The sequence below is a fragment of the Haliaeetus albicilla genome, chromosome 19, assembly GCF_947461875.1.
Source record: "Haliaeetus albicilla chromosome 19, bHalAlb1.1, whole genome shotgun sequence".
In the NCBI taxonomy this organism is placed as follows: Eukaryota; Metazoa; Chordata; class Aves; order Accipitriformes; family Accipitridae; genus Haliaeetus; species Haliaeetus albicilla.
Window position 1 is genome coordinate 21,743,129 of NC_091501.1, and position 23,054 is coordinate 21,766,182.

At 41.5% G+C, this 23,054-nt stretch overlaps 2 protein-coding genes across 2 annotated transcripts; both read left to right on the top strand.

Moving 5' to 3' along the window:
- Positions 1–1,603: 1,603 nt before the first annotated feature.
- On the top strand, positions 1,604–10,611 carry LOC104313284 (natural killer cells antigen CD94). Its single transcript, XM_009912167.2, has 6 exons — positions 1,604–2,419; positions 4,767–4,865; positions 6,675–6,761; positions 7,036–7,190; positions 8,950–9,062; positions 9,420–10,611. The coding sequence occupies exons 1-6, from the start codon at positions 2,197–2,199 to the stop codon at positions 9,538–9,540; spliced, it is 798 nt and encodes a 265-aa protein (XP_009910469.2). The 5' UTR covers positions 1,604–2,196; the 3' UTR covers positions 9,541–10,611.
- Positions 10,612–14,434: 3,823 nt separating this feature from the next.
- On the top strand, positions 14,435–19,485 carry LOC104313285 (C-type lectin domain family 1 member B). The gene is made up of 6 exons (XM_009912168.2): positions 14,435–14,632; positions 15,761–15,850; positions 17,037–17,135; positions 17,391–17,545; positions 18,094–18,206; positions 19,261–19,485. The coding sequence occupies exons 1-6, from the start codon at positions 14,536–14,538 to the stop codon at positions 19,382–19,384; spliced, it is 678 nt and encodes a 225-aa protein (XP_009910470.1). The 5' UTR covers positions 14,435–14,535; the 3' UTR covers positions 19,385–19,485.
- The last annotated feature ends 3,569 nt before the right edge of the window (positions 19,486–23,054 follow it).

A 23,054-nucleotide genomic window follows, 5' to 3' on the forward strand; every position in this document is an offset into this window, starting at 1 on the left:
TGCTGTGGCCTTGATCTTTTGGGTCAATTTATTGCCAGCTCAAAAGCAGCCTCTGGTGCAGCAACTGTATTTGTAACTGTAAAGGCAGGTGGGGTTAGAGCATGGTTTCACAGTGCACTGTGCTACTGAAACAGAAGGAGCTAGCTTCTTCTCAAAAAACAGTGACTGAAACACCAAAAAAACCCCACCAAAGAAAGAAAGAGAAAGTCACCCCAGAGAAGACAGGCAGAAGGCAGCCTCTTTGCATTCACTGCAGGTGTTTGGAGCGCGGCAGCAGCGGACAAACTCGTCCATCTGGCAAGGTTGGAACTGGCAAAGCCCATCCCCTGGTGGTGTCAGCACCAGGGAGGGCTTAAGGATGTGCTGTCTGACCGTATCCCCTTTTCCTCTGAAAGGAGCTTTTCCTTACAGGGGAAGAGACGTAGAAATGTGCTGTTTATGTATTGGCTGAGATGGCATTTTTGAATCACAGTTCCGTACAACAGTGTGTTTCCCATGTCTGAACTCCACTCCTCCCTGTGCTCCCCCCCCCCAGTTCATACACTCCAGAAAATGTAATTTTCAAGGTCAAGCTGATTAATAAACATAGCTGTTTTGTCCAGCCTGCTGACAACATTTATACACAGGCTGTGTTCAAATGTAGACCCAAACTTCCTGCCTTAGTTTACCGTTCTTTTCATTTTAGTCTGAAGAAACAAGAAATTTTACCTGCCCTGGATCCTTGGAAGAGCAGAGAGTGTGATGATGAAGCCCCACCTTACTGCTTTTGTTACTTCTGTTCTTGCAGCAGAATCTGATTATAAGGTGACTCCAAAAAAAAAAAAAAGTGATATAATTAACAGACTGCTTATTGAATTCATAGCTACCAAAATAATACAAGAAAATTACTTTACTTCCTGTTTTCTCTCCAGAAGTAAAATTACATTGGAGAAAAGTTTCCCCAAAGGAGATTCATTACGTGCTTGAAAAGTTGTTGCTAAGACTGAAGAGATTACTGTCAGGAAAACCTGTTACAAAATTCAGTAGCATAGACACACTTGACTCCCAGTTATCTGCAGAAAAACCCTTTTTACACTAACTTGCCAATATACAGTTTTTAGGCCCGGCAGACAAGTATTTTTGCACCATATTTAGCATGAGGTTTTTATGAGGATATTGTGAATACACAGTGACTGCTACTCCTTCTGTGCCTCTGTGTAACAAAACTGACTGTAAGCACCCTTTACTCCCAACTTTTCCATCATGCCTCTTCTTTGCATACAGGTAAGATATAAAGCAAGAAATACATGCAGCCAGAGATATTTCTGCTCTGAAAAAACCTATCATCTGCACTGCAAGGCAGGAAGGGTAGCCCACTCATTATAGTGTGTTTCCAGTCTGTTGATGCTATTTTGCAAATGGCAGGCTCTGAACTTTACACACAAGAGCCCCAACAGTGACCACAGAAATTCCTCTCTCGCAATTTCCTTCTGGCTGACCCTGTCACGATGTGACTCATCATGTCTGGGCAAGTGCTCCGTTAAGGAGAATTGGTCATTGAAGCTGTTTAAGACCTACGGCTCAGCGCTGGAGCAAGGCACCGCAGAGAGCTAGAGATGGAGAGGGAGGATGGATAAGGCACTTTTGCACAGCGCCTTCTGCGCACGGTGCAGCAGCAGAGAGGTCTGCAGTGTAGTCTGGTCTTCCTCTGACACAGGCTGAGCGGTCATGGGAATCCTGCCGAGTTCCTGCCCTCACCATCCTGTCAGCTCAGCTTTTCCCATTATAGCATTTAATCCAGCGAATTTTTGTAAAATAATTTCATTTTTCATTTTTTTCATAACAGTATGTGGAAATGCAGCCTATTGCTTTCCATGCAGCTGTTGTGCCGTTCTTGGGCCCTGACACATGAACAAATATCTTTCATACTTTAACTCAAAAGAGCAACTATTTCTAGAGCATCTTATTTTAAGGAGGTAGAAAATCCTGATGTTTGCTATATTTACAGGGTCAGATCAGGTGGATAGTTAAACGAAACAGTCTTAGGTTCCAGCCAGGAACCAAGACTCCCCATCTTCACATTCAGGAAGAAAAGACCCATCTTTGACAGTGCCACTTTAACTCCTTAATGTGCTTTCAATATGTTACACTTTTACCATAACACAGTAATCAGAACAGAGCCGGCTTCCTCCGTGGTTTCACTGGAAATGCTGAAACATGAACCATTCTCATCGCCTCAGCATTGGTCTCGCTGCAGTGTGCCCCTACTCCCAAAGTACTGCTATTGCAGGAAAGAAGTGTGATGAGCTGGAGATGGAGGATGAGGAAGGCTACACCGCTTTAAATTTACGACCCTCAGCTTCAGTTATTACTCCCAGATATTCAAGCAGAAACAAATGTTCTGCATTTAAGGCTCCAGCCAGTTGTGTTGCAACAGACAGTAAGTACAGATGGAAATTAGCTTTTAAAACAGGACATAACTTAAATTTGCATGTTCATGTTGATTGCTTTAGAAATCTTCTAAACTTTATAATATATTCTTAGATAAATGTTCATAGAAACAGCAGAAAGAATAATCATAAGGGAGTCTTGTGTGCTATTGTTTATGATCACAGATGATATTTTTTCTGAAGTCTATCTTTACGTCAATTATTTTTTCCATTTACTTCAACATAGAAGACAAATTCCACCTTTCTATGGATTTTTTTTCATTTTGGTAGGACGCATTTATTACAGCAGGGCACTATAAGAGAGGAAGGCACTATAGTTTTATCAGATAATGCAGGCCTTGGAAATGGAAGCAATTTCCTCAGCTATGCGGAGTAGGAAGGTGCTGTGTTTATCAGTCTTAATAATGAATGTAAGCTCTGATAGGAGTATATATTTTTATTTTTTTAGACTCAAAGTTTTTCTATAAACAAGCTGAGTGTTAACCAAGGTAGTGGATTGTGCCCATGGAATGCCTAAGATCATAAAATGGTGACGGGAGTACTGTTGCTGCTGCTCATAAATTCACCACGTGGCTTACGTGTGAAATAAATATAATTGCTGCTATTTGCAGGTTGGGTAGAGTAGACAAAGACTAAATCAACACCATTCTGGTGCTGTCTGGAAAAGACCTGGGGCTATCCATTGAGAATGACTGCTTGAAAATGAGGATGGAGGATAAGCTGTTGAGAAGCAGCAGCCAGAAACCCAAGGATAAAATATTAGGAAGGGCGATCTAGGGGCAGAGCTTCTGAGAAAAAAAAAACATGTTGGTAAGCGCAGAAAACTCTTAAAATGGCCTTTTGATATGCACAGAGAACATGTAAAGTAGATGATAGACTTAGGACGAAATTAGATTGGGAGGGACCTCTGTAGTCCATCTTTTCCAATCTTTTGCTCGAAAGGGCTAGCTCTAAAGTCTGATCAAGTTGCCCAGGGCCTTGTCCACTTGTGTTTTGGAAATCTCCAGGGATGGAGGTCTCACAGCCTCTCTGGGCACTTGTTGATTGCTGAAGGGGAAGAATTTTTTTCCTCAGATCTAACTGGAAGTTTCCCTGATGCAACTTGTGACTGTTGTACCGTGTCCTTTTGCCGTGCCTCTCTGAGAAGAGTCTGGCTCCATCGATAAAGCCCTTTTAGGTAGTGGAGGACTGAAATTAGGTCCTCCCTTAGCCTCCTCTTCTCCAGCTAAACAAACCTAGGTCCTTCAGCCTCTCTATAGGTTCCTGACCAACTCAGCATTCCTCTGCTGGACTCTCTGCAGTTAGCTGAAAAATCTCTGGAACTGGGAAGCTCGGCACTGGTGCATGGAGTTGTACTGTTACAGGTGCCGGACTTCACCTTTGCCTTTGTTGAGCTGTTGCACTTACAGCTCATTCCTAGGATTTTTAGGTCCCTGTAAAAGGAAGCCCTACCCTCTGGCATATCAGTCACTACCCCAATGTGGTGTCACCTGCAGTCTCTTGTAATTACCTTGACTGGTGAGAGTTAGGGTCCTCTCCCTTAACTTTGGCTATGTAGGTTTTAGTTGCCAAGTCTATCTGGACTTCTGGGCACCTCTGGAGGGTGTTTCTTCTCACCTCACAAAAGATTAGTTACCTGGAGGTGCTTGCTCCCATGCACTGGACTCCAGTAAAATACCTGACATGTGTAATACTTTTCAATTAACCTGAACAATCTAGAATAGATATGAAAGGGTATTTCAGAAAATTGCAGAGCACTGCTTCCCAAAAGGGAAAAATGCATATATATATATATATATATATATAAGAAAAGATTTTAAACAGGAGATAGTCAGCTGTAAAATTCCAGAGAACTATATTCCTGATTAGACATTGAACCACAATGGAAACTCAAAGGAATAGCCTGAAGAAAGATGCACAGTTTAATGTTCAAATGTTGCAATCATTTAGAAATGCCAAACACAGTTTTCAAAAGTAATTATCCAAAACTAGATGGTAATTTTTCCTTTTCAACGTGGAGAAGCCTTAGAGATTGTTTTATTATTTCCAGGACTGTGGGAACAGCAAAATCTAATCTGTTTACCTGTCTCATGAGAAGAAGTTTTACTCTAAAACACTAGAGCCTCAGTTAATAAATATTCTTGGTGGATAAATAGATACTTTCTCAAAATGACTACAGGAAATTCAGAACAGTGATAACAAAAACTGCAGTAAGAAAAAAAAAGGCACTGCAGAAGGGATAAAAATGAACTGGTGTTGTCAGAGAGGAGGTAATACCACTGTGTGGTGAGGAGAACCGCTATTTTTGTTGCTGAATGCGTTTTTTGTTTGTCCCAGGAGCCTCTGCCTCAACTTCCATATGGCGGCCAGTGGCCTTTGCTTTCCTTGCCTTGAGCCTGGTGCTGCTGACGGGGCTGGTAACTCTGCTAGCCCTGTGTAAGTACTGTGGTGTCCTGAACTGCTGCTGTGGGATTGAATTCCACATGTACAGCTGCTTCTTCTCCCCCTGCAGACTGTCCCTGGTGTCCCTGTTCCCCCAGTGGAAGTAATCTGGCAAGAAGGGTCACAGTACAGCTCTGCCACAGAAGGGTCTGAGTGTCAACACATGTTGCGTGGGATCACTAATATCTGCACTTACAGTTACCTTAACCCTAAGGATTACACTAATCCTAATGCAAGACCTAAACCTAACTAACCCCAACACTAAAACTAATCCCTAACCTTAAGCCTAACCCTAACCTTAATGACCCTAACCCTAACAATATAATCCCTAACCCTATCCCTATCCCTAAGCATAAACCTAACCCCAACCCTAATCTTAAACCATAACTCTAACGCCTAATCCTAACCCTAATCATAATGACCTTAACCCTAACCCCAAGCTTAACACTAACCCTGTCATGGTTTAACCCAGACAGAAACTAAGCACTCACTCACTACCCCCCCCCCCCCCCCAGTGGGATGGAGGAGAGAATCAGGGAAAAAAAGCAAAACTCATGGGTTGAGATAACAGTTTTGTATGACAGAAAGGAAGAAAATAATAATGATAATAATAACAATAATAAAATTACAATAATAATAATAAAAGAATTGGAATACCCAAAACAAGTGATGCACAATGCAATTGCTCACCACTTGCTGACCGATGCCCAGTTAGTTCCTGAGCAGCAGTCCCCCCCCGGCCAGCTCCCCCCAGTTTATACATTGGGCATGACATCCCATGGTATGGAATACCCCCTTGGCCAGTTTGGGTCAGCTGTCCTGGCTGTGTCCTGTGCCAACTTCTTGTGCCCCTCCAGCTTTCTCGCTGGCTGGGCATGAGAAGCTGAAAAATCCTTGGCTTAGTCTAAACACAACTTAGCAACAACTGAAAACATCAGTGTGTTATCAACATTCTTCTCATACTAAATCTAAGACATGACACTGTAGCAGCTACTAGAAAGAAAATTAACTCTATCCCAGCCGAAACCAGGACAACCCTAACCCTAACCCTTACCGCTGACTAACCTTCACCCTAAACCTAACTCCAACGTCCAACCTTAACCCATTTCTGAAATGCTTCGTTTTCACAGCTAGAAGCCCATCTCTTCAGCCACACTATGTGGATAATGGTGCCCCCCTGTGACTGTTACCGGAATATTTCACAGTTCCCTCTTTTTCTTGGCTTGTAAACTTTTTGCAGGGAGGGCAACCCTGGCATCAAAGCATTTGTGACTGGTACATTTGCCCAACGATTACAGCAGATTTCTTCCATAGAAACATTTGCATTAACAACAAAAGGTGATGCCACATTACATTTGGAAGCAGGGGCAGAGAGACCCCAGCTTCTTTTTGGCAGGAGGGGAGCAGTTGCAAGTACCCAGGACGAACACTCAGGGTGGTCCGTGGCATCACAGAAATGTTAGCTCAGAGGCAATTCTTCAGGTTTCTAGTCTGACACCCACCCTTTCCTCCCCACCATTCAAAGCTGGACTATCACCAGTCCCAGAGAAACTCACCTGTAGCTTTGTCCAGATGACTTTTGGAAATCTTTAAGGGCGGAGATGCCCCCAGCTTCCCAGGTGACATTTTCAGGTGCTGCACAACCCTCCAGGTGAAGAAAATGCAGATGATGTACACACAATGGTGGACATACAAATGAAGTAGACAGAGAATAAAAGAATGTCGAAAACTACAGCTTAAAGCTACAATTAAAACTACAAGATTTTGAAAACAGTCTTTGAAAAGCACTTTCATGCCCTTCAGTTTTTCAGGTTTCCAAGGATCCTGAGGAAGGAAAGAAGCTGCAGGAAATGAGGGAAGCATTGTGTTTTGAAGGGAAGGAGAAGAATGGTAAATGTGGTTGTTATGTAAATAAACACAAATCACCCCCTTTTCAGAGCACATTGACTGAGAGACTATAAAATCAGAGGGGAAAACGCAGGATCTCTTAGTTTCCGCTTTTAACTGTGGTAGTATTTGAGATGTGGATATGTGTGCACTAACACGCAGAACAACTTGTCAGCTCAGCTGACGCGTGGCTACCCTTCATCTGTTCTCAGTCAAGCCAGTAGCTAAAGCCCCCGTGTTCCTCGCAGGTCTGCATAATACTCTCTCTGATTTCTAGAAACAAAATGTGCTCTCTGTCCAGCAAGCTGGCAAAACAGTGGAGCTGACAACTGCTTCTACATTTCAAAGCAGAAGAAAACATGGAAGCAAAGCCAGGAGTTCTGTTCCTCAAGAAACTCCACTCTTCTTGTGCTAAAAGACAAAGCAAAGATGGTACAGTCTTAACCTCATGCATTTCTTTATGTCACATCTTTTAACTTCCAGCGATCTTGCAGGCAGAAAATAGTTTGGTTGTTTACAGTACATTTATTTAATTTTCTCTGGGTCAAGCAGCCTTCCTGCAAGTAACAAGATTGTCACAACCTGCAACACTTTCTAAATTGTGTGCTGTGAGAAATAGTGAAATTATGAGAAATAGAGTAAGCCATTGTATAAAATACCTTAATTAGCTAATACTTAGGCTTTCACAGAGAAACCAAATTGCATAGTATCAGCATGGAGGAGACACCCAGCACACAGAATGCATGCTTTCATTATCCCTTTCCACAAGTTTTACTTACTAATTTGGGTTTTTTTGCTGACTAATGAAAATTCTGCAATTTCCTGTCAAGACCATATTTTCCCCTTTTTTACACATATATCTGGGAACCTCTTTTTCAACAGCTATTAAGCTTATACAAAGCCCAAATATTCTCATTTTCTTTTTGCTACATAAAACTTTTAAAAGGAAACAAGCTTCCCTGGAAACCTCTCCTTTTTGCAGACGAAGTTAGTTTCAGATGGGGATTCTCAACTCTTTTAAGGCATAAAGGCTGGCCTTTTGGATTTTTTTTTAAAGTGAAAATCAAATCGGTAGAGACAAAATAGAAAGTGGAGAAATGGTTTATTACTGAGTTTAGTAACATCCTGAGGTCAGAATCATCGTTCACACTGTTGGGAGACACCTGAATACCACACCTTCAATGCTGAATTCAAGAGACGATTTTCGTATGCTATATAAATCCCTGAATAGTTTGATTCCAGATGTCTGGATGCTTGCTGTTTCTCCCATGTTCGGTATATGCAGCTGCAGCCAGACTGAGGCCAGAGCACTTTAAGCCAACTGTGGATTTAAATTTTGGATGAGTCTCTAAACATGCTACTGAGCAGCAGTAAAGTATCTGGAGGATCTGAACAGGCTAAGATGCTGAGGAACCTCCTAGGTAGCACTTAGACACCTAGCAAAGGATTCAGGTGCCTAAGCATAGGTTCCTAGGGCAATCTGGGATGCCCGGGGGTATTCTCTTCGACCTCCAAACAGTGCCTTAGGAGGGCAGAGTTCTCCCATAGGTTCTGGGTCTTGTCTGTCAGCCATATGTGAAGACCTCAGACAGGTTGGAGAATCTCAGAAGGTGCTAGAGGCCTGAATTGGGCCAGCAGGCTCTGCCCTCTGAGCTGGGATTCGTATCACCTAACTTCAGGCATCTACAGTGTCAGCAGTCTGCAACTTCAGCCCTGCTTCCTTCGGCTCCGTTACAACCAGTGGGAGATCTGGCCAGTACAGTCACTACTCAGTGGCACTCCTGCCGGGTGGAATGAATTACTCCTCAGGCTCCATTGGATCTGCTGACTCTAACTGGGGCTTAAACAGTGCTCCCATATCTATATATAAACCACAGATATCTAAAGGCAGTGTCAATACCTAAATGCAGACCAGATAAAGGTGCTTTCCCCCACCACCACCTTTGACAAAGCAGTGTTTTTGCAGATCCAGGGTACATTTGTCTTGTGGCAATTCAATAAACATCGGTATTTGAATGATCCTATAATCAGAGCAGTCAGCACTGCCTCATGGAAAAAAAGCTTGGACATGGTACTCTCCTACTGAGCAAGAGCTGTCTCTTTTGGTTACAGAGCCTTCACAGCTGGAAGATACAGGAACGTGAATCTGATTTTTGAAATACTGTTGTGATGATTTTTCCCATACCTGCAGGTTTCTCTGCCACAGGATTCACAGTTTTACTGGGTTGGATTATCATACGTATCTGAAAAGGGTGGCTGGTACTGGGAGGATGGAACAACTTTTTCCAAACAAGCGACAAACTGGTAAGCCTTCATAACATAGGACCAGTGTGGTTGTATCTGATGGGCCCCAGTAAATTATATGAAACTTGTGCTTGCCTTACTTTCCCGTGTTTGTCATATGTGCAATGACAAAGGAGCATGGAGATCACAGAATCTTCTATGGAGCTCTGAATTTGTGTCCTGTATAAGGAACAATGGGTGGCAAAGTACAACTCGATCAAATGCACCAGAATCAAAAGGACCTAGCTCAAATAAATTAGCTCCAAGGGGAAAATAACTCTACATGCCAGTGGCAAATAAGTATGATTACATATGGTCCAAATATAGATCACACGATGTCACTGGGACATCATTAAGCTATATCTTTTAATTTCCTAGGGTAATGTTATATGAAAACATCTTCTGTGCCTCCTTATATGGACGGATTATTTATGCCAGCAACTCCTGTTCAACAAAGCAGTTCTGGATCTGTGAGAAACTGGCTATTCGTTTTACCTGAAGAAGCATCACAAGAAAGGATGTAGAATCTGTCACTGTGAGATACCAACTTTGGGAACTGGGAGTTTAAAATATATTTTTATTTTTGTTTGTTTATCATGCAGTTTTCTCAGAATGGTGATTCAAATGGACAGGTCATTAGAGACTAAATATTCTTCTTTGCCTGCATTTTCCCTCCCAGGCTCACAAATGAGAGAGAAGAAAAAACCTACAAAGCTAAAAACAGGCCTAGGAAGCAACTTGAAAGAATTAGCTACAGTCAAGCAATGATTCTTGCGTGACTCTCTAGGTTGAGAACCACACATTCTCGCAGATCTAGTTCTTGAGCTTTAGTCAGCATTTTACACTAACACCTGCCAGTCATAAACCAGTCCAACTACATCCCTGATGATTTTACTCACTGAGTGACTGTACACACTAACTACCATCCACCCATAATCCTCTTCTAGACCAGTTTGCCTGGGCATGCCTTCTTTCCTAAATCTGTTCTTCCAGCTGTTCCTCCATTTGAGCTATAGGGATACAGAAAGAACGCAAGGCTCTACTAATCCATAAAATTCTTTTCACATATGCATTAATATTTCTCGAAACAAAAGGACATTTTTTTAGAAGACTACAGGGAATGCCTGGAAGCAATCTTTGTGAAAACTAGAGTCAAATGTCATGGTTGGATTAAAACATTACCTGAATAACTTCAGTGCTACCAAAACATTAATTGCTATACATTTAACAGGGAGGATAATAATTACATGCTCCATTCAGAGCTACACACAACCAGTACTCAAACTGATGCACAATTCATTGCCACAAACCTTACCTGAGCTCTTGTATTATATCTACACTGTTTGGGATCTCTGGAGCCCAAGGTACACACTATGCACCATGTGTTATTAAAGCATTTGTCATACTTCTTGAAAGAAAATGATGCCTTCACTTTTCTGGGTGGAGTTTCATTGCATGAGTTCTTTGAAGTTTTGTATGTCAGCATCAGTTTTGTGTTATGTATGCATATATCGCTTGTATATATATTTTGTATCTATGTGTATATGCCTTAGTATTTGGAGACTTTCCTCAAAATAAATGAAATAATAATAATATGTCTTTAATATTCAATACTTCCTTGGAAAATATTCTCAAAGACTGAAGCAGTTCCTTGGTAAAAAAAAGAACCCCTTTTCCTAATGTGCCAAAACATGTCTGTGAGCTGAATAAATTCACTATACTCAGTAGAGCCAAGTCCTAATTTATGGGCACAAGTACCAGTTAAACTACCTAGAAATCCTTACTATTGCAGTAGGAAGTGCAAGGTACAGTGCAAGTAAGGTACGTTTCATCTGCTTCAACCCATTCAACTTGAAAAAAATAATTCACAGCAGACATCTAAGCTGCCACATTTTACCCCTTTTTCTTCCCATAAGCTAACTCTTTTTTTTTTTTTTTCTAGCAATCTGCTATACATCTTTGTTTGGTGGCTGTGGTGTGAAAACAAATGTTAGCCTCTGGGTTTCCTGCTGGCTGTATGACTTTTTAAGGAGCATTCACTGTTACTGCAGGAAGGTCAGGTCAGTGGTGATAACTTCCAGGGTACATTTCTTTCATTTCTATGGCTGGATGATCTTTATAAACTGTTTCCATATCTTCATATAGTAAAGTCCATTTGGTCTCAGCCCAAATCTTGGCACCAGCAGCTTGGAAAGGGCTTTTCCCCTGTTAACAGTGGTGTATTTCTGAGGGAAGAATTTATAGTATCTAGTATTTTGAATTCAAGCAATCCATTATTTCATCCAGTCTGCTTTCTATCTGTCAAAGTTCTCCTGACTACACACGTATGGAGCTCAAGACACAAGCTGCTCAGGGAGGTCTCCTATCTCTGGGGTTGGGGGAGGTCCACAATCTTACCATGGCACTGGGAAGTTCAGAGAAGCGGTTCATTTGAAGCACATTTGATATGGAAAATAAAACCTAGTATTGTATACTAAGTGTGAGAGTAAAGCCCTTGGTAAAGCCTGAGACACCATAAATCTTGAAAGGTTTGGGAACTAAAGAGAAGTTGTTGGCTTCAATATCCCTTCAGACAGGACATGAACAGTGAAGAAGATGGGGGGAAATGAATAAAGGGGTGCATTGGGCGGAATAAGCCCTGCAGTGCTGTTCTGAAGTGGAAGGAGCATGACAGCTTCACGTTTTCCCGTCTACAACAAGATAACCAAGACAGTGAAATGGGAGGAGCCTAAATGTCAGCTGCTGGATAGGAAAAAGCAGAGTTCATGGATGTCAGGAAGGCAGGTTCAGAAATAAAAGAGTTGAACTAAACACACCAGATGCACAGTGCCTCTTCACATCCCCCATTACACTCTCTGCTCCAGGCCCTGCACCAAGTGCATCCTCTCTCGCTCCCAATGGCCTTCATCATCCTCGTTATGAGCACACCCGCTACCCTGGAGGGGGTTCAGGCTTGCCAGTAGATGCCAGTGCTCCCAGGCTGAAACATACTGTCAGCAAGATGCTAAATAATATAGCGCCAATCTGTTCACAGACACTGTAGAAAGCAACAAAGAAAAATACTCCTTCCCTGTGAAGGTCAGCCAATTTACTAAAGAATTTAGTGCTCATCTGTCCCTGGATCTTCCTTCTCTGTTCTTTCTATTTCAAATCAGAATCTTAAAACATTTCACCACTATAATATCCTTCACTCGTATGCTATTAAATCAGTAAGAGGTGACTAAAAGACTACAAGAAGGTGCCCAGGAGCACAGCTACAACAACAGACATGGGACCATCTCTTTATCAGCAAGTGCCCCTTTGGAGCCCTCCATCTCGTCCCCATATTCATACTTACGCTCTGCCAGGGCTGACTGGAGCACTGCTAGAGGCAACTAACAGAAACTGTAGTAAGGGGAATCCCAGTTAGACACAAGGAGAACATTTTTCATGGTTGAGGTGGCCAAACATGGGAACGGGTATCCAGAGAAGCTGGGAGATCTCCATCCTTGGAGACCGTGTGAACTTGACCGGACAATTCCTTGAGCAACTTCATCAGAGTTCAAAGCTGCCCCAGCTTTGAACAGGAGGTTGAACCACAAGACTTCCAGAGGTTCCTTTCAAACAATAGCACTTAAGACATAAGTCTTGAGACTTAAGACACCATGGTTCTGCCATGAAATTTTTCTTGGGGGTGCCCAGACTCCTTGAGACAGGTCTCAGCTCTGGCTCATGCATCTCTAATGACAGGCTTCCAGTTACACAATCTCCCTGTCACCCTACAGACTCACATCACTCTAAGCCTGCCTGGTCTTTCCCACAGTATCTTCTGTCCTTAACAGGATCTTTCAACTGGTATCATTTTGTCCATGGAGCATGGTCCTTCACTCTGTCCCTGCCTTCACTTGGTCAGGTTTTGTGTTAAATTAAATAAACCTCTACTCTTCTGAAACATCTGAGGCAGCAGGTGAGGTGCACGCCTTTCAGAACCTTCTCTCTTGACATCGTGACTTTAATACATCCTATGTTCTCCTGGTAGGGGAACTTCCAGAGGAAAAAGGCAAGAGTGCACAGCACCGTGCAGAAGGGCCAGCAGGCTGTGAGCCAAGCTTTGCAAAAAGAAAAAGGGGCTCCTACTGTAGTTGGGTGGTGCAAAGAATTTGAATTACTAAAGAAAGCAGTATTCAGTCTGTTTCTCACTTTCTAAATATTTCTCCCCAAGTTACAAGAAAGGGGAACAGATGATGTTATTTCAGGTGATCTACTATTGTCCCCTGGGCGTTCTCCCCTAAAAATCATAGTGAGTCTTCCCTTCATACTCATAGGTCACAGAGTAAGGGAAAGATTTGATTTGGAAGGGACCTCTGAAGTCCATCTGGTCCAAACTCCTGCTCAGCAGGTCTAATTTCAAAGCTAGATCAGATCAGTCCAGTCAAGTTTAGAAAATCTCCAAGGATGGAGATGACACACCTTCTCTGGGCACCTCTTCCAATATTTGACAACCCTACCCATAACTTATGAACATTGCGTCTTGTCCTTTCACTGTCTACCTCTGAGAGACTGGCTCCATCTTCTCCATAGCCCCTTTATGCAGTAAGAGACTGCAACTGGATTCTCCTTAGCTTTCTCTTCTCCAGGCTGAACAAATCCAGTTGACAGTTTGTCCCTGCAAATCAAGTGCTCCAGCTCCTAAGCATCTTTGTGGCTCTCCCCTTGACCAGTTTTAGTATTTCTGTGTTTTATGGGATTTTTATTTATTTATTTATTTTTAATGGGGAGGCCAAAGCTGGACATAGTACTCCAGCTGCGTACTCAGAAGTGATGGAGAGAAAAAAATCATCACCCCCTTCACCCTGTTAGCTACACTCGTGCTAGGTCAGTCCAGTATGTGGTCAGCCTTTGCCACAAGGTCTCACTTCTATTTACTTGTTAAATCCTGTCTGTGTCTTTTTTCCCACACTGATTTCCCACTTCTCCCTCCAAGAAAGTGACACCGCACTTCTGCCTCCTCTGCGTGACTAAATAGCTTCAGCAGCCATTTGCAGCTGCGAACTTTTCTCTCAACTGAATACAGACACCTAGGTTTCTAACCCCTGACACTGAAAAACAAAAAAGGCACAGAGCTGAAGTTAATCTGCTTCTGAGATGAAACGAAGGTGTTCGTTCTGTTTTAAAATGTGGAAAGTTCAAAGGAGATTAAAGTCACGGGAAGGTCAAGTGGACAAGAGCAGAACTACCAGGCCATACATTTACTGGGACTCATGTCATCCCTATGTGTCTCAGACCCAGGCTGAGATGTGATGGGTGGGAAGCGAGGAGTTCTTCCCCTGAGGGAGGAAAAGGAGTCGTCACACAGAACATTTGAATACAAATATCTTGCCTTAGGGCATTTGAAGTGTGACTCATTCGTCTGTCCCCTGCCCCTTTCTGCTTTTTTTTTTTGCTTCTCCTTCACAAATCATTCAGTCTGTCTTTTAAGAGGATCGTTACTGAACCACAAATTAGTTCTCAGATAATGCATAGGAATACAGAGGAAGAGGATGGGTACTCTAACTTAAATCACCAGCCACAGCATCCAGCCAGACACTACATGTCCCTGAACATCAACCAAGGTACGACTGACACTTGCTCTTTGAACTTTCTGTGCTATGGTAGACAATGACTATAGGAACAGTCTCTCTCATCCAGCTCAGTAAATAAGAAAAATATGTACTTATAGGTGTAATGCTCTAGGTTCAATACACTATTTATATTGTTTTATCTGACAAAACTCAGCATGCATGCATGTGAAAATGCATAGAGTGGAACTACTGCCATTACTTGCCCTAAATTTCTGTAGGAAAAGACAGGTGGCTTCAGGATTAAACACTGGAATGTAGGAATCAGCTTTAATGTGGTTAGTTTTATTTATTGTTTATTTATTATTACAGGGAATGGCTATAGAGACAGGATGATCTGTCTCTAATAGGAAAAAAACTTTCACGTTTTGCCCTCTGGACCTCAATTTTTCAGAAAATGCTTAAGATTCATAGCCTTTAAGGCCAGAAGGGATAAGGCAGCACCGGGCCCGAATGAATAGGTCATGTCATTTCCCTTCTGCAAGTCCCACAGCTCCGGCTGAGCTAAGCCATGTACTTCAAGAGGGCATCCAGCCTTGAGCTAAATATTTCTTCATCTGAAAGGTCCATCATACTGCATTGCCATGACTGTTTGGTGGCGGTAACTCTCAGGAACTTTTAAATCCAGGGAAACCTCAGTGGATATTTTGGACTCCAGAATTTCCTGAACTGGGCTTCAGCCTGGAGCTGGCACACAGCCTGAGCACTGCGTGCCCTGAGAGCAGGAGGGATTTATGCGAAGTGTAAGATGGTAGGGAAACACTTCCTTACTCTGTTCTGACAGAGCAGAGTAATGCAGTACTGGCAAAGGAGAACAGGAGCATCACCTACTTCTAACTCATAGGATCACTACAATGTTTCATAGTTTTATCATTTGTCAAAGGCAAGGAATCCCCCGCCTGTCCCATTTAAACTGTGTCCAGTGTCTCCTTTCAAACAGACCTCTTTAACAGAGGCACCACATCTTCTCAACTTGCATTTGGGTTGATCCTTAAAACATAATGCAGCCCGGAGGACGAACTCTTTCAAGAGTCACCAGTTGGCTCTTCATGGAGGGGTGGAGGGTTGGGAGTGCTCCTGCACAGGGTGCCTGCCCTCAGATAAATTGTTGGTTTCTCCCAGGACGCTCTCTTCCCTTTGCTGTATGGTGGCCAGCTATCTTCACTCTGTTTGCACTGTGCCTGGCCCTCACCATAGGAACGATAGTCCTAGGTAAGTGCTGAAATATACTGTGTTCCTTTATTCATATGAACACCTTGGGAATAACTGCATTGAAGAAAGGTGGCAGACTGACTGCAACAAGGACAATCATAGTCCATCCTCCCCACATATACTGTCCTTTCCTCTCCTCCTAATTGCCTGCAGTGAACACTCCTCAGCTTGGTGCACATAAGGCTTTGAGGGAAGCAATTTTTTTAAATCTGGACCTGTGCCCAGAGCAAGAATATAGAAGTCAAGATGATATATTTTGGAAAGAGTGGAAGGAATGGATTCTGTCTTCATCCATCTATTACTCATTTATTTGCTAATTCAAATTCAATTATAAAATTCTAATGTTGACTTTCATAAATCAGTCTGTTGCTTCCCTTCTCCTCTTTTCCTCTTGTTCAAGTCTCTCTACACTACTGGAATAGCAGTTCTTGTCTCATTCCTTTGATAAACCTTTCATGTTTGTAGATTAAGCTTTCATGTTTGTAGACTACTGTCTTAAATTAGTTCATACTAGTATTTTTAAAATGGACATACTTCTAGTACTCAGATTAATGAGGAAGTCTCACTTTTTGTGTGTTTCATTCAGTCATCCCAGTTTACCTGAGATGTGCAAGAGAACTAAAGAATCCCGTATTTATATTAGCTCTTATCATGTGTGACATGACTCTACCAATACTTTCTACCACAGAGCCTGAACATAGTCATTCTGAGCCATTGCTACCAAAAGCCAGTATCTAAATACTGTTGAGGAAGATATATTAATAAACGCTCTCCACTTTCTTCAGAGAAGTTTTACCAACCTTTAAGATAAAAGGTTTTTTCATCCTGAAGTATGTTTAGTATTTAAAGTTTTTTCAAAGGCTTATAGAACTTCCTTTAAGATCAACCTTATTAGTTCAAGATACTCCTTCTAAGCATATCTTTTTGCATTATTTTAGTCTTTTATTAGGTTACCAAGTGGCCTGCAATGGCACTGTGATTAAATTGCATTTAAAATTTGGAAATCTCTTTAGCCATCATTTTCTCATCTGCTAATCTCCTCACAGTATGTGACACTGTAGCGTCAGAGTTGCATGTGAGCACAGTGTTGCAAAAAGTGAATTTGCAATATATCATGAAGCATGTATCATGCAGTAGCATCATCACAGCTTTTTTGTCTCATGAAGAATATCCTTATAAACTCCAGGTCTCAGAGGTTCTAAGGCACCTGTGGGACATAATGAAAACCTGCAAGGCCTAAAGGAGAGATTGTGCTTGATGGGTGATGCAAACAGCAAGAACAATAGTAAGTAGAACTACTGCTCACACAGCCTGAAATCTATGTGTTAGGCCTTATATCTGATTAAACAATGGTGTTATGTGCTATATCAGATTAAATAATGAGTTAAAAAAAAAAAAAAAAAAGGGTGTAGATGTGACCCATAATGTGCCATATACATTTCAGCTCTGCATAACTTTGACTTTCCACACCTATAGTTGTAGACTCCTCTACTCTTCCTTTGGCTATTTATAAGGGACTGATGGTTTCCTTCTGTTCTAGGACCTGCATGTTCACTCTGCCCTGTAAACTGGAAATGGCTTGGAGGTGACACCTGCTTCTACTTTTCAGAAAAGGAGGCCACATGGCAGGAAAGTGAAGACTTTTGCTTCTCCCGGAATGCTACCCTTCTTACACTGAAAAGGAAAAGCAAGTTGGTATGGTTCCAATCATACTGGTATTTCTTTGCAGTGGTATCAACTATTCAAAACTCCTCACCAGCCAGCAAGTACCTCTTGATGTTACGTAGTAATGGAAGTACTGTCCCCAAGGTCAGATGCAATGCAGACTGCAGAACATCTAACCACAAAAGTGTAATGATGAGATAGCTAGCAACACAGGATATTATTCAGCCAAACAGTGGACATGAGTGTCAAGGATCCTGTGAAAGTTATAAGCAAGGAGTCTTTCATTCAGGAAATTTCTTTGAACGCTCTGAGAGAGAGGGTTCTAAAAAGAATTGTTGCCCCGGTCTTACATTTAGTAGAGATGCCAGACACAAAATATTCCTGTCTGTATGCCAAACAGAGATGTTGTCGCTTGGAAACTGTTATGAGGGCTTGCTGAGGAGTTCAGAAAATCATTGCCAGATTACCTCCTTTGGTTCTTTCTTGATCACCTCCTCTCTCAACAGTAGTTGTTTAGGTACAGCAAAAAAAATACCCACAAGCTCCTTGGTGATAAAGGTTTTGCATTTTTTTTATAGATTAGAATATCTCAAATATCACAAAAACAATCTTATTGGATTGGATTATCATACGGAGTTGATGGCTGGTCTTGGATAGATGATAGGAAACTTTCTACAAAGAGAATGGACTGGTAAGTTTTCTGAACTTAAACAGTTGGTGGTTTTTTAATCTCTTCTTGCACAATATCCTCCCTGTGCACTGAAGGAGGAGGAAACCAAAACCCCATTAATGGCAAAGCTTCAAGGCAGAATACAGCCGCAGATTTATTCGGCGTTAAAATACTCTTTCAGGTGTGGAGTCCCTGAAATAGGGAAAGAGTATCAGAAAACTGGAAGTGTGAGCAGAAGAAGGAGTCAACAAACCTGTGCAACCAATTACTGCTCTTACTATTTAAACCCATTCACTTTATGAAACATCCCATGACTCTATAAGAAACAACCCACACTTCCTTCAAGACAGCGTACCTCCTGCAAAGCCTGCCTGCACCTTCCTCTTCTCCTCAGCCGCAATTATCCCTAATTCACTCTGAAACCTTTATTACACAAAAATAGTCAACATTCAGTGGAAAGAACCTGTTTACTTTTTCTGTAAACTCTCATCAGCTTACTCAGTGTTTCTCCTTTACTAACCATGGGGAAAAAAAATTGAATTCCCATTCTGTTCTGTGTGAAGTGATCACTGTATGCAGTAATATGAGAGTCCTCTTCAGGATCCGGAGAACCTTCTTCGAGTGAAGATTCTCCAGTGCTTCCTTGGAAACACATGCTCGTTTTGTCTTGCAAACACATTTCCCACAGCTAGTAGACACTGGGTAGAATGATCTGGCTGCTGTTCAGGCAGACCACTGCCTTTCGGTTTCCAGACCCAAATTACCACTACATAAAGCAATGCTTGGACTGACATAACCACTGGTGAGGAACTAGTGCTATTTTCTGTTTTTATGGTGCTCCATATGTAGGTTTTCTTTTTTACATCTTTGAGCTGAAGGCAGGCGGGAGAATGATCCTTCAGACTTGAATTATATGAGCTGTTATGTTCTTCAGTATTTTGTATAAACTTTCATAAACCTTAAAATTACTAAGCAACTTTTGCAATAATGTATGTTTGTCCAAAGGAGCTTTATGTTGTTTTTTTTAAATTTGTAAGTAAGAGTTTTTAACAAGATGGTGTGGGTTTTTTCCTAGGATTTATTTGTCCTCTAAGCAAAACTGTGCGTACCTGTTTTATCGTAATGCAAGAGTTTACAGTGAGAATTGTTATGAGAAATATCCCTGGATCTGTGAAAAGGCGGCAGTCCAGCTAATCTAAAAAGATTATCAGCAGAAAAAGAACTGGAAACATATGAAGAAGATTTTGATGTTCAGATTTTTCAAAGAAGGGAGTGTAAAACGATGCTTAATACAAATTCAGAGCAGAGTCCATCCTTTCTTCCTAGTGTATTTGTGATGCAGTCTTACTTATACAGCAGAATAAATTGCTCCCTTTCCTTGGGTTGTAAAATTATGCTTCAAAATGCAGATTTTTTTTTAAGTGCATAAGACTTTTGCCATCATAACATGGGCAAGTTGATATTAATTATTTATTTACTTTCCCCTACAAAATACTGCTTTCCAGGTGTACAATTCGTATTAAATCTGCACCACAATTTGTGCCATGACAAGCCTTCAACTTAATTTGACATTATAAATAGCAACAAACATGACTTCAGCGTGGTCATTTGACTGTCCATCTCCAGGAAGTGTTTTACCCACAAAGGCCACCTGTGCATCTTGTGCATTTAAGCGTGTTCCAAGTGAGTGCTCCAATTCCATATGTCACTTAAGTCTGTTTGTTTGTTTCAGGTGCCCACTCTTACTAGTTATGTTCTTCTGAAAAAAGCCCAATAAATCTAAAGAATGAGAGAGGAATAAAATACAGGAAATACTGAATAATGAGGAAATTCTGGCTTTGCTGCTGATGGCTTAATCAGACTTATGTGGTCTTTCACTGCCAAAGAATATTTCACAACTCTGAATATTTTTGTTTCAAATCAGAGCAAAAGGGCAACCCTTCTACCGAAGGAGTGAGCATTTCTTCCAGCTCAGTTTCCTGGTGGGCTTCCAGAATGGTGAGGAGCTGGGAGGGTAGGTAAGTTTTCAGGATAGCAGGCATATGTGTGATTGCAAACGATTGACTCTGAATTTCTGAAACAGAAATAGAAATAGTCTTCTTTGGAAGCATTTAGACAAGTGCTGCATTTTAGTTTTCAAATGTATAATCACAAGTTTCTTTTTGCTAAATTTACAGGATGGGAATCTTAATTTAGCAAAAGGAGAAATCCCCACATGACTCTAACCAGAGAACTGGAGGATGAGTAAAGTTTCCTTTTTGACTTCTTTTTTTAGCATTAAAACTAGTTCTTTTATGCAAGAGGGTTAAGGGTGAGATGGTGGTGGAAAGACAATCAAAGATTAGAGAGAGGGCAAAAGATTAGACCAAACAGTCTTGAATGCATAGGTTTAAAAGCAGGTTCCCAAAATCCTTACTCTGTCTGCAGAATTCCAAGTCCACAGAAAAAAACTCTCTTGACCATCTTTCATGGCTTTGACTTTGATTTAAGGTCTAGGACATGAACGCTCATTTTAAACAAAACTGAAAACCTCAGAAAACTTAAATGTTTCACTCAAAACACCCAATATGCAGCTGCATTTACGAAGATATATTCAGTAAATCATTATGCTTCTCTTCTTGCTTCCTTGTTCTCTCAGCAGACCTTACCAGAGGTGATTTAGCAGCATTTTCCATATATCATGTGGCTCTGCAACTTCAAAAATGACAGTATATTTTGCAAGGCCTGCTGTTTAAAGACAGCAGCTTCTGTCTCCACATGAAAACAAAGACACATCTATTTTCTCTGTTAATTATGAGTATTGGGATCTTGCGGCAAGAACATTTTTCCCCACTTGGATTTCTTGAAGTTTTTATAATGCAGGTGGTTTACTGACTGTCTGCCACCAAGGGTAAAGAGCATGACAATGCAGAGAAGAAAACTCATTAAAAAGTAAAGCTGTAACACTATTCAAGGTTGCATCTCTGAGCTTTGCTGAGAAATGAGCTACTTGTGCAGCTATACATCAGTATGAAGCAACTGAAAGCAATGTAAGAAAACTAAGTGAACAGAACAATTTGTCTTTAAAAATCATAGGCACTATGAAGAATAACATTCATGAGTGTGGTAGATCTAACGAGATGAATACTCATGTTGAGAACAGTAGGAAAATTATTTGCCAAGAAGCACTGAGAGTGGCTTGTGAGCTGAAGGCTTGTTTTGTAACAACGTGGCATGGGTACAGTGCTTATATGCTGATTTTAATGGACATTGTATTGAACTGAAAAGGCTAATCATAGACTCAAGATTTTTTTATCACTGTGAACAACATAACATCAAGAATACGGAACTGGCTGTGCTAATAAAACCTTATGGCAACAACAGACAACAACTAATTACTAATCTAGTGGTGGCTGTCAAAAAAATATTTTCACCCTTTGTCTTTTTCAATGTACAACAAAAGCTAAAGATCTGCCTATAAGCATTGTATGACTTGAAATGACTCAGTTCATTCAATTAAAGCTATGAGTGCATAATGTTTTTTGAACTTTGTCAGTTTTAAATGCTTTCTGCAGCCAAATGACAGCAGAGATGACATCATTCGTGAGATAGATTAACATTGAAGTTGCAGTAATTTTGAAGGACCAGACTTCACAGGTACCAGTGCAAAATGCAATGGTTAGCATGACTTGCAAAGCTAAGTGGAAAGACTGTTTCTCTAACTCATTGCTTACTGAGAATATTCCCTTTACTCTGTAGCACAGAACAGACTCCTGTGAACCAACTAGTTTAATGGACCCTGGGCAATCTGAGAAAGATTTCTGAGGAGGACATTTCAAAGGGAGTTAAGAAGAATTGCATGAAGAACGCACAGAGTGATCTAGAAGATAGTCCCATGCGTGTAGGTGGCTATGGGAAAGAGTAAAGTGCAGAAGATATGTGCATGAAATTGCTTAGCTCTGAATTGTTTTAAAGTCCTGAACATTTTAACCTCATATAACAAAAGATATGGCCTCTGTTATAATAATTATTGTATTGTGACTTAAGTGATCACCTTACATATAAGGCTAAATTTTTCCCTCCTGGTGTAAGCCAAAATACAAGAACTGATTTACGCTACTTATCAAGGAAATTCAGGGTTAGGTTTTACTCAAACACAGTAACACGTTGTACACTGCCCATCTCAGGGCAATTACTGGATGCCATGTGCTCTTCTATTCAGTGCAACTTGGCTCATCATGTAGAGGTTCTCATTACAAGTCATTGAGGCATGAAGACGTGGTATAAAATGAAAAAATCCAGACAGCAATGAGGACTAGGAACATACCCCTTGTTTTATAAGTTCCTGAGCTTGTGTATTCAGCAGCCAGGCACAGGGACCAATGCTTCAGGTCTCGGACAGGGGGACAAGACAGGCTAATGGATTCTTCTCCCAAATGCAGTACAGAACAGCAGACTTTCATTCAACATTTCCTTCCTTCATTTTCTTCAGCGTTTCGCTCCCAGTCCATAATACCAGGGCTTTTTGCACGCAACGCTTTTCCCTCAGCCAGGCCCCTAGGATCAATCATCGCTCCCCTCACTGGTCCGCTGACCCCATGCCCATCGCACCAGTTCCCTCACCTCAGTTTCACTCACTGCTTCAGCTCCTCACCAGCTCCGCCTCATACCAGCCCCCTCAGTGAGGGCTCTCCTGCTTCCTCATGGGGTGATCTTTAAGATCCTCTTGTATTACCAAGGGTTATAAGACAGGGCCTCCCACTGTGTCCCGCACGTGTTAGAACAACAGCTCTGGATGAGTTACCCCTCCCATCATTCACATCGTACCTGCATCCACTGTAGGTCAGTCAGAGCTGGGATCCCAGGTAGTATCTCCATGGCTGCTGAGGC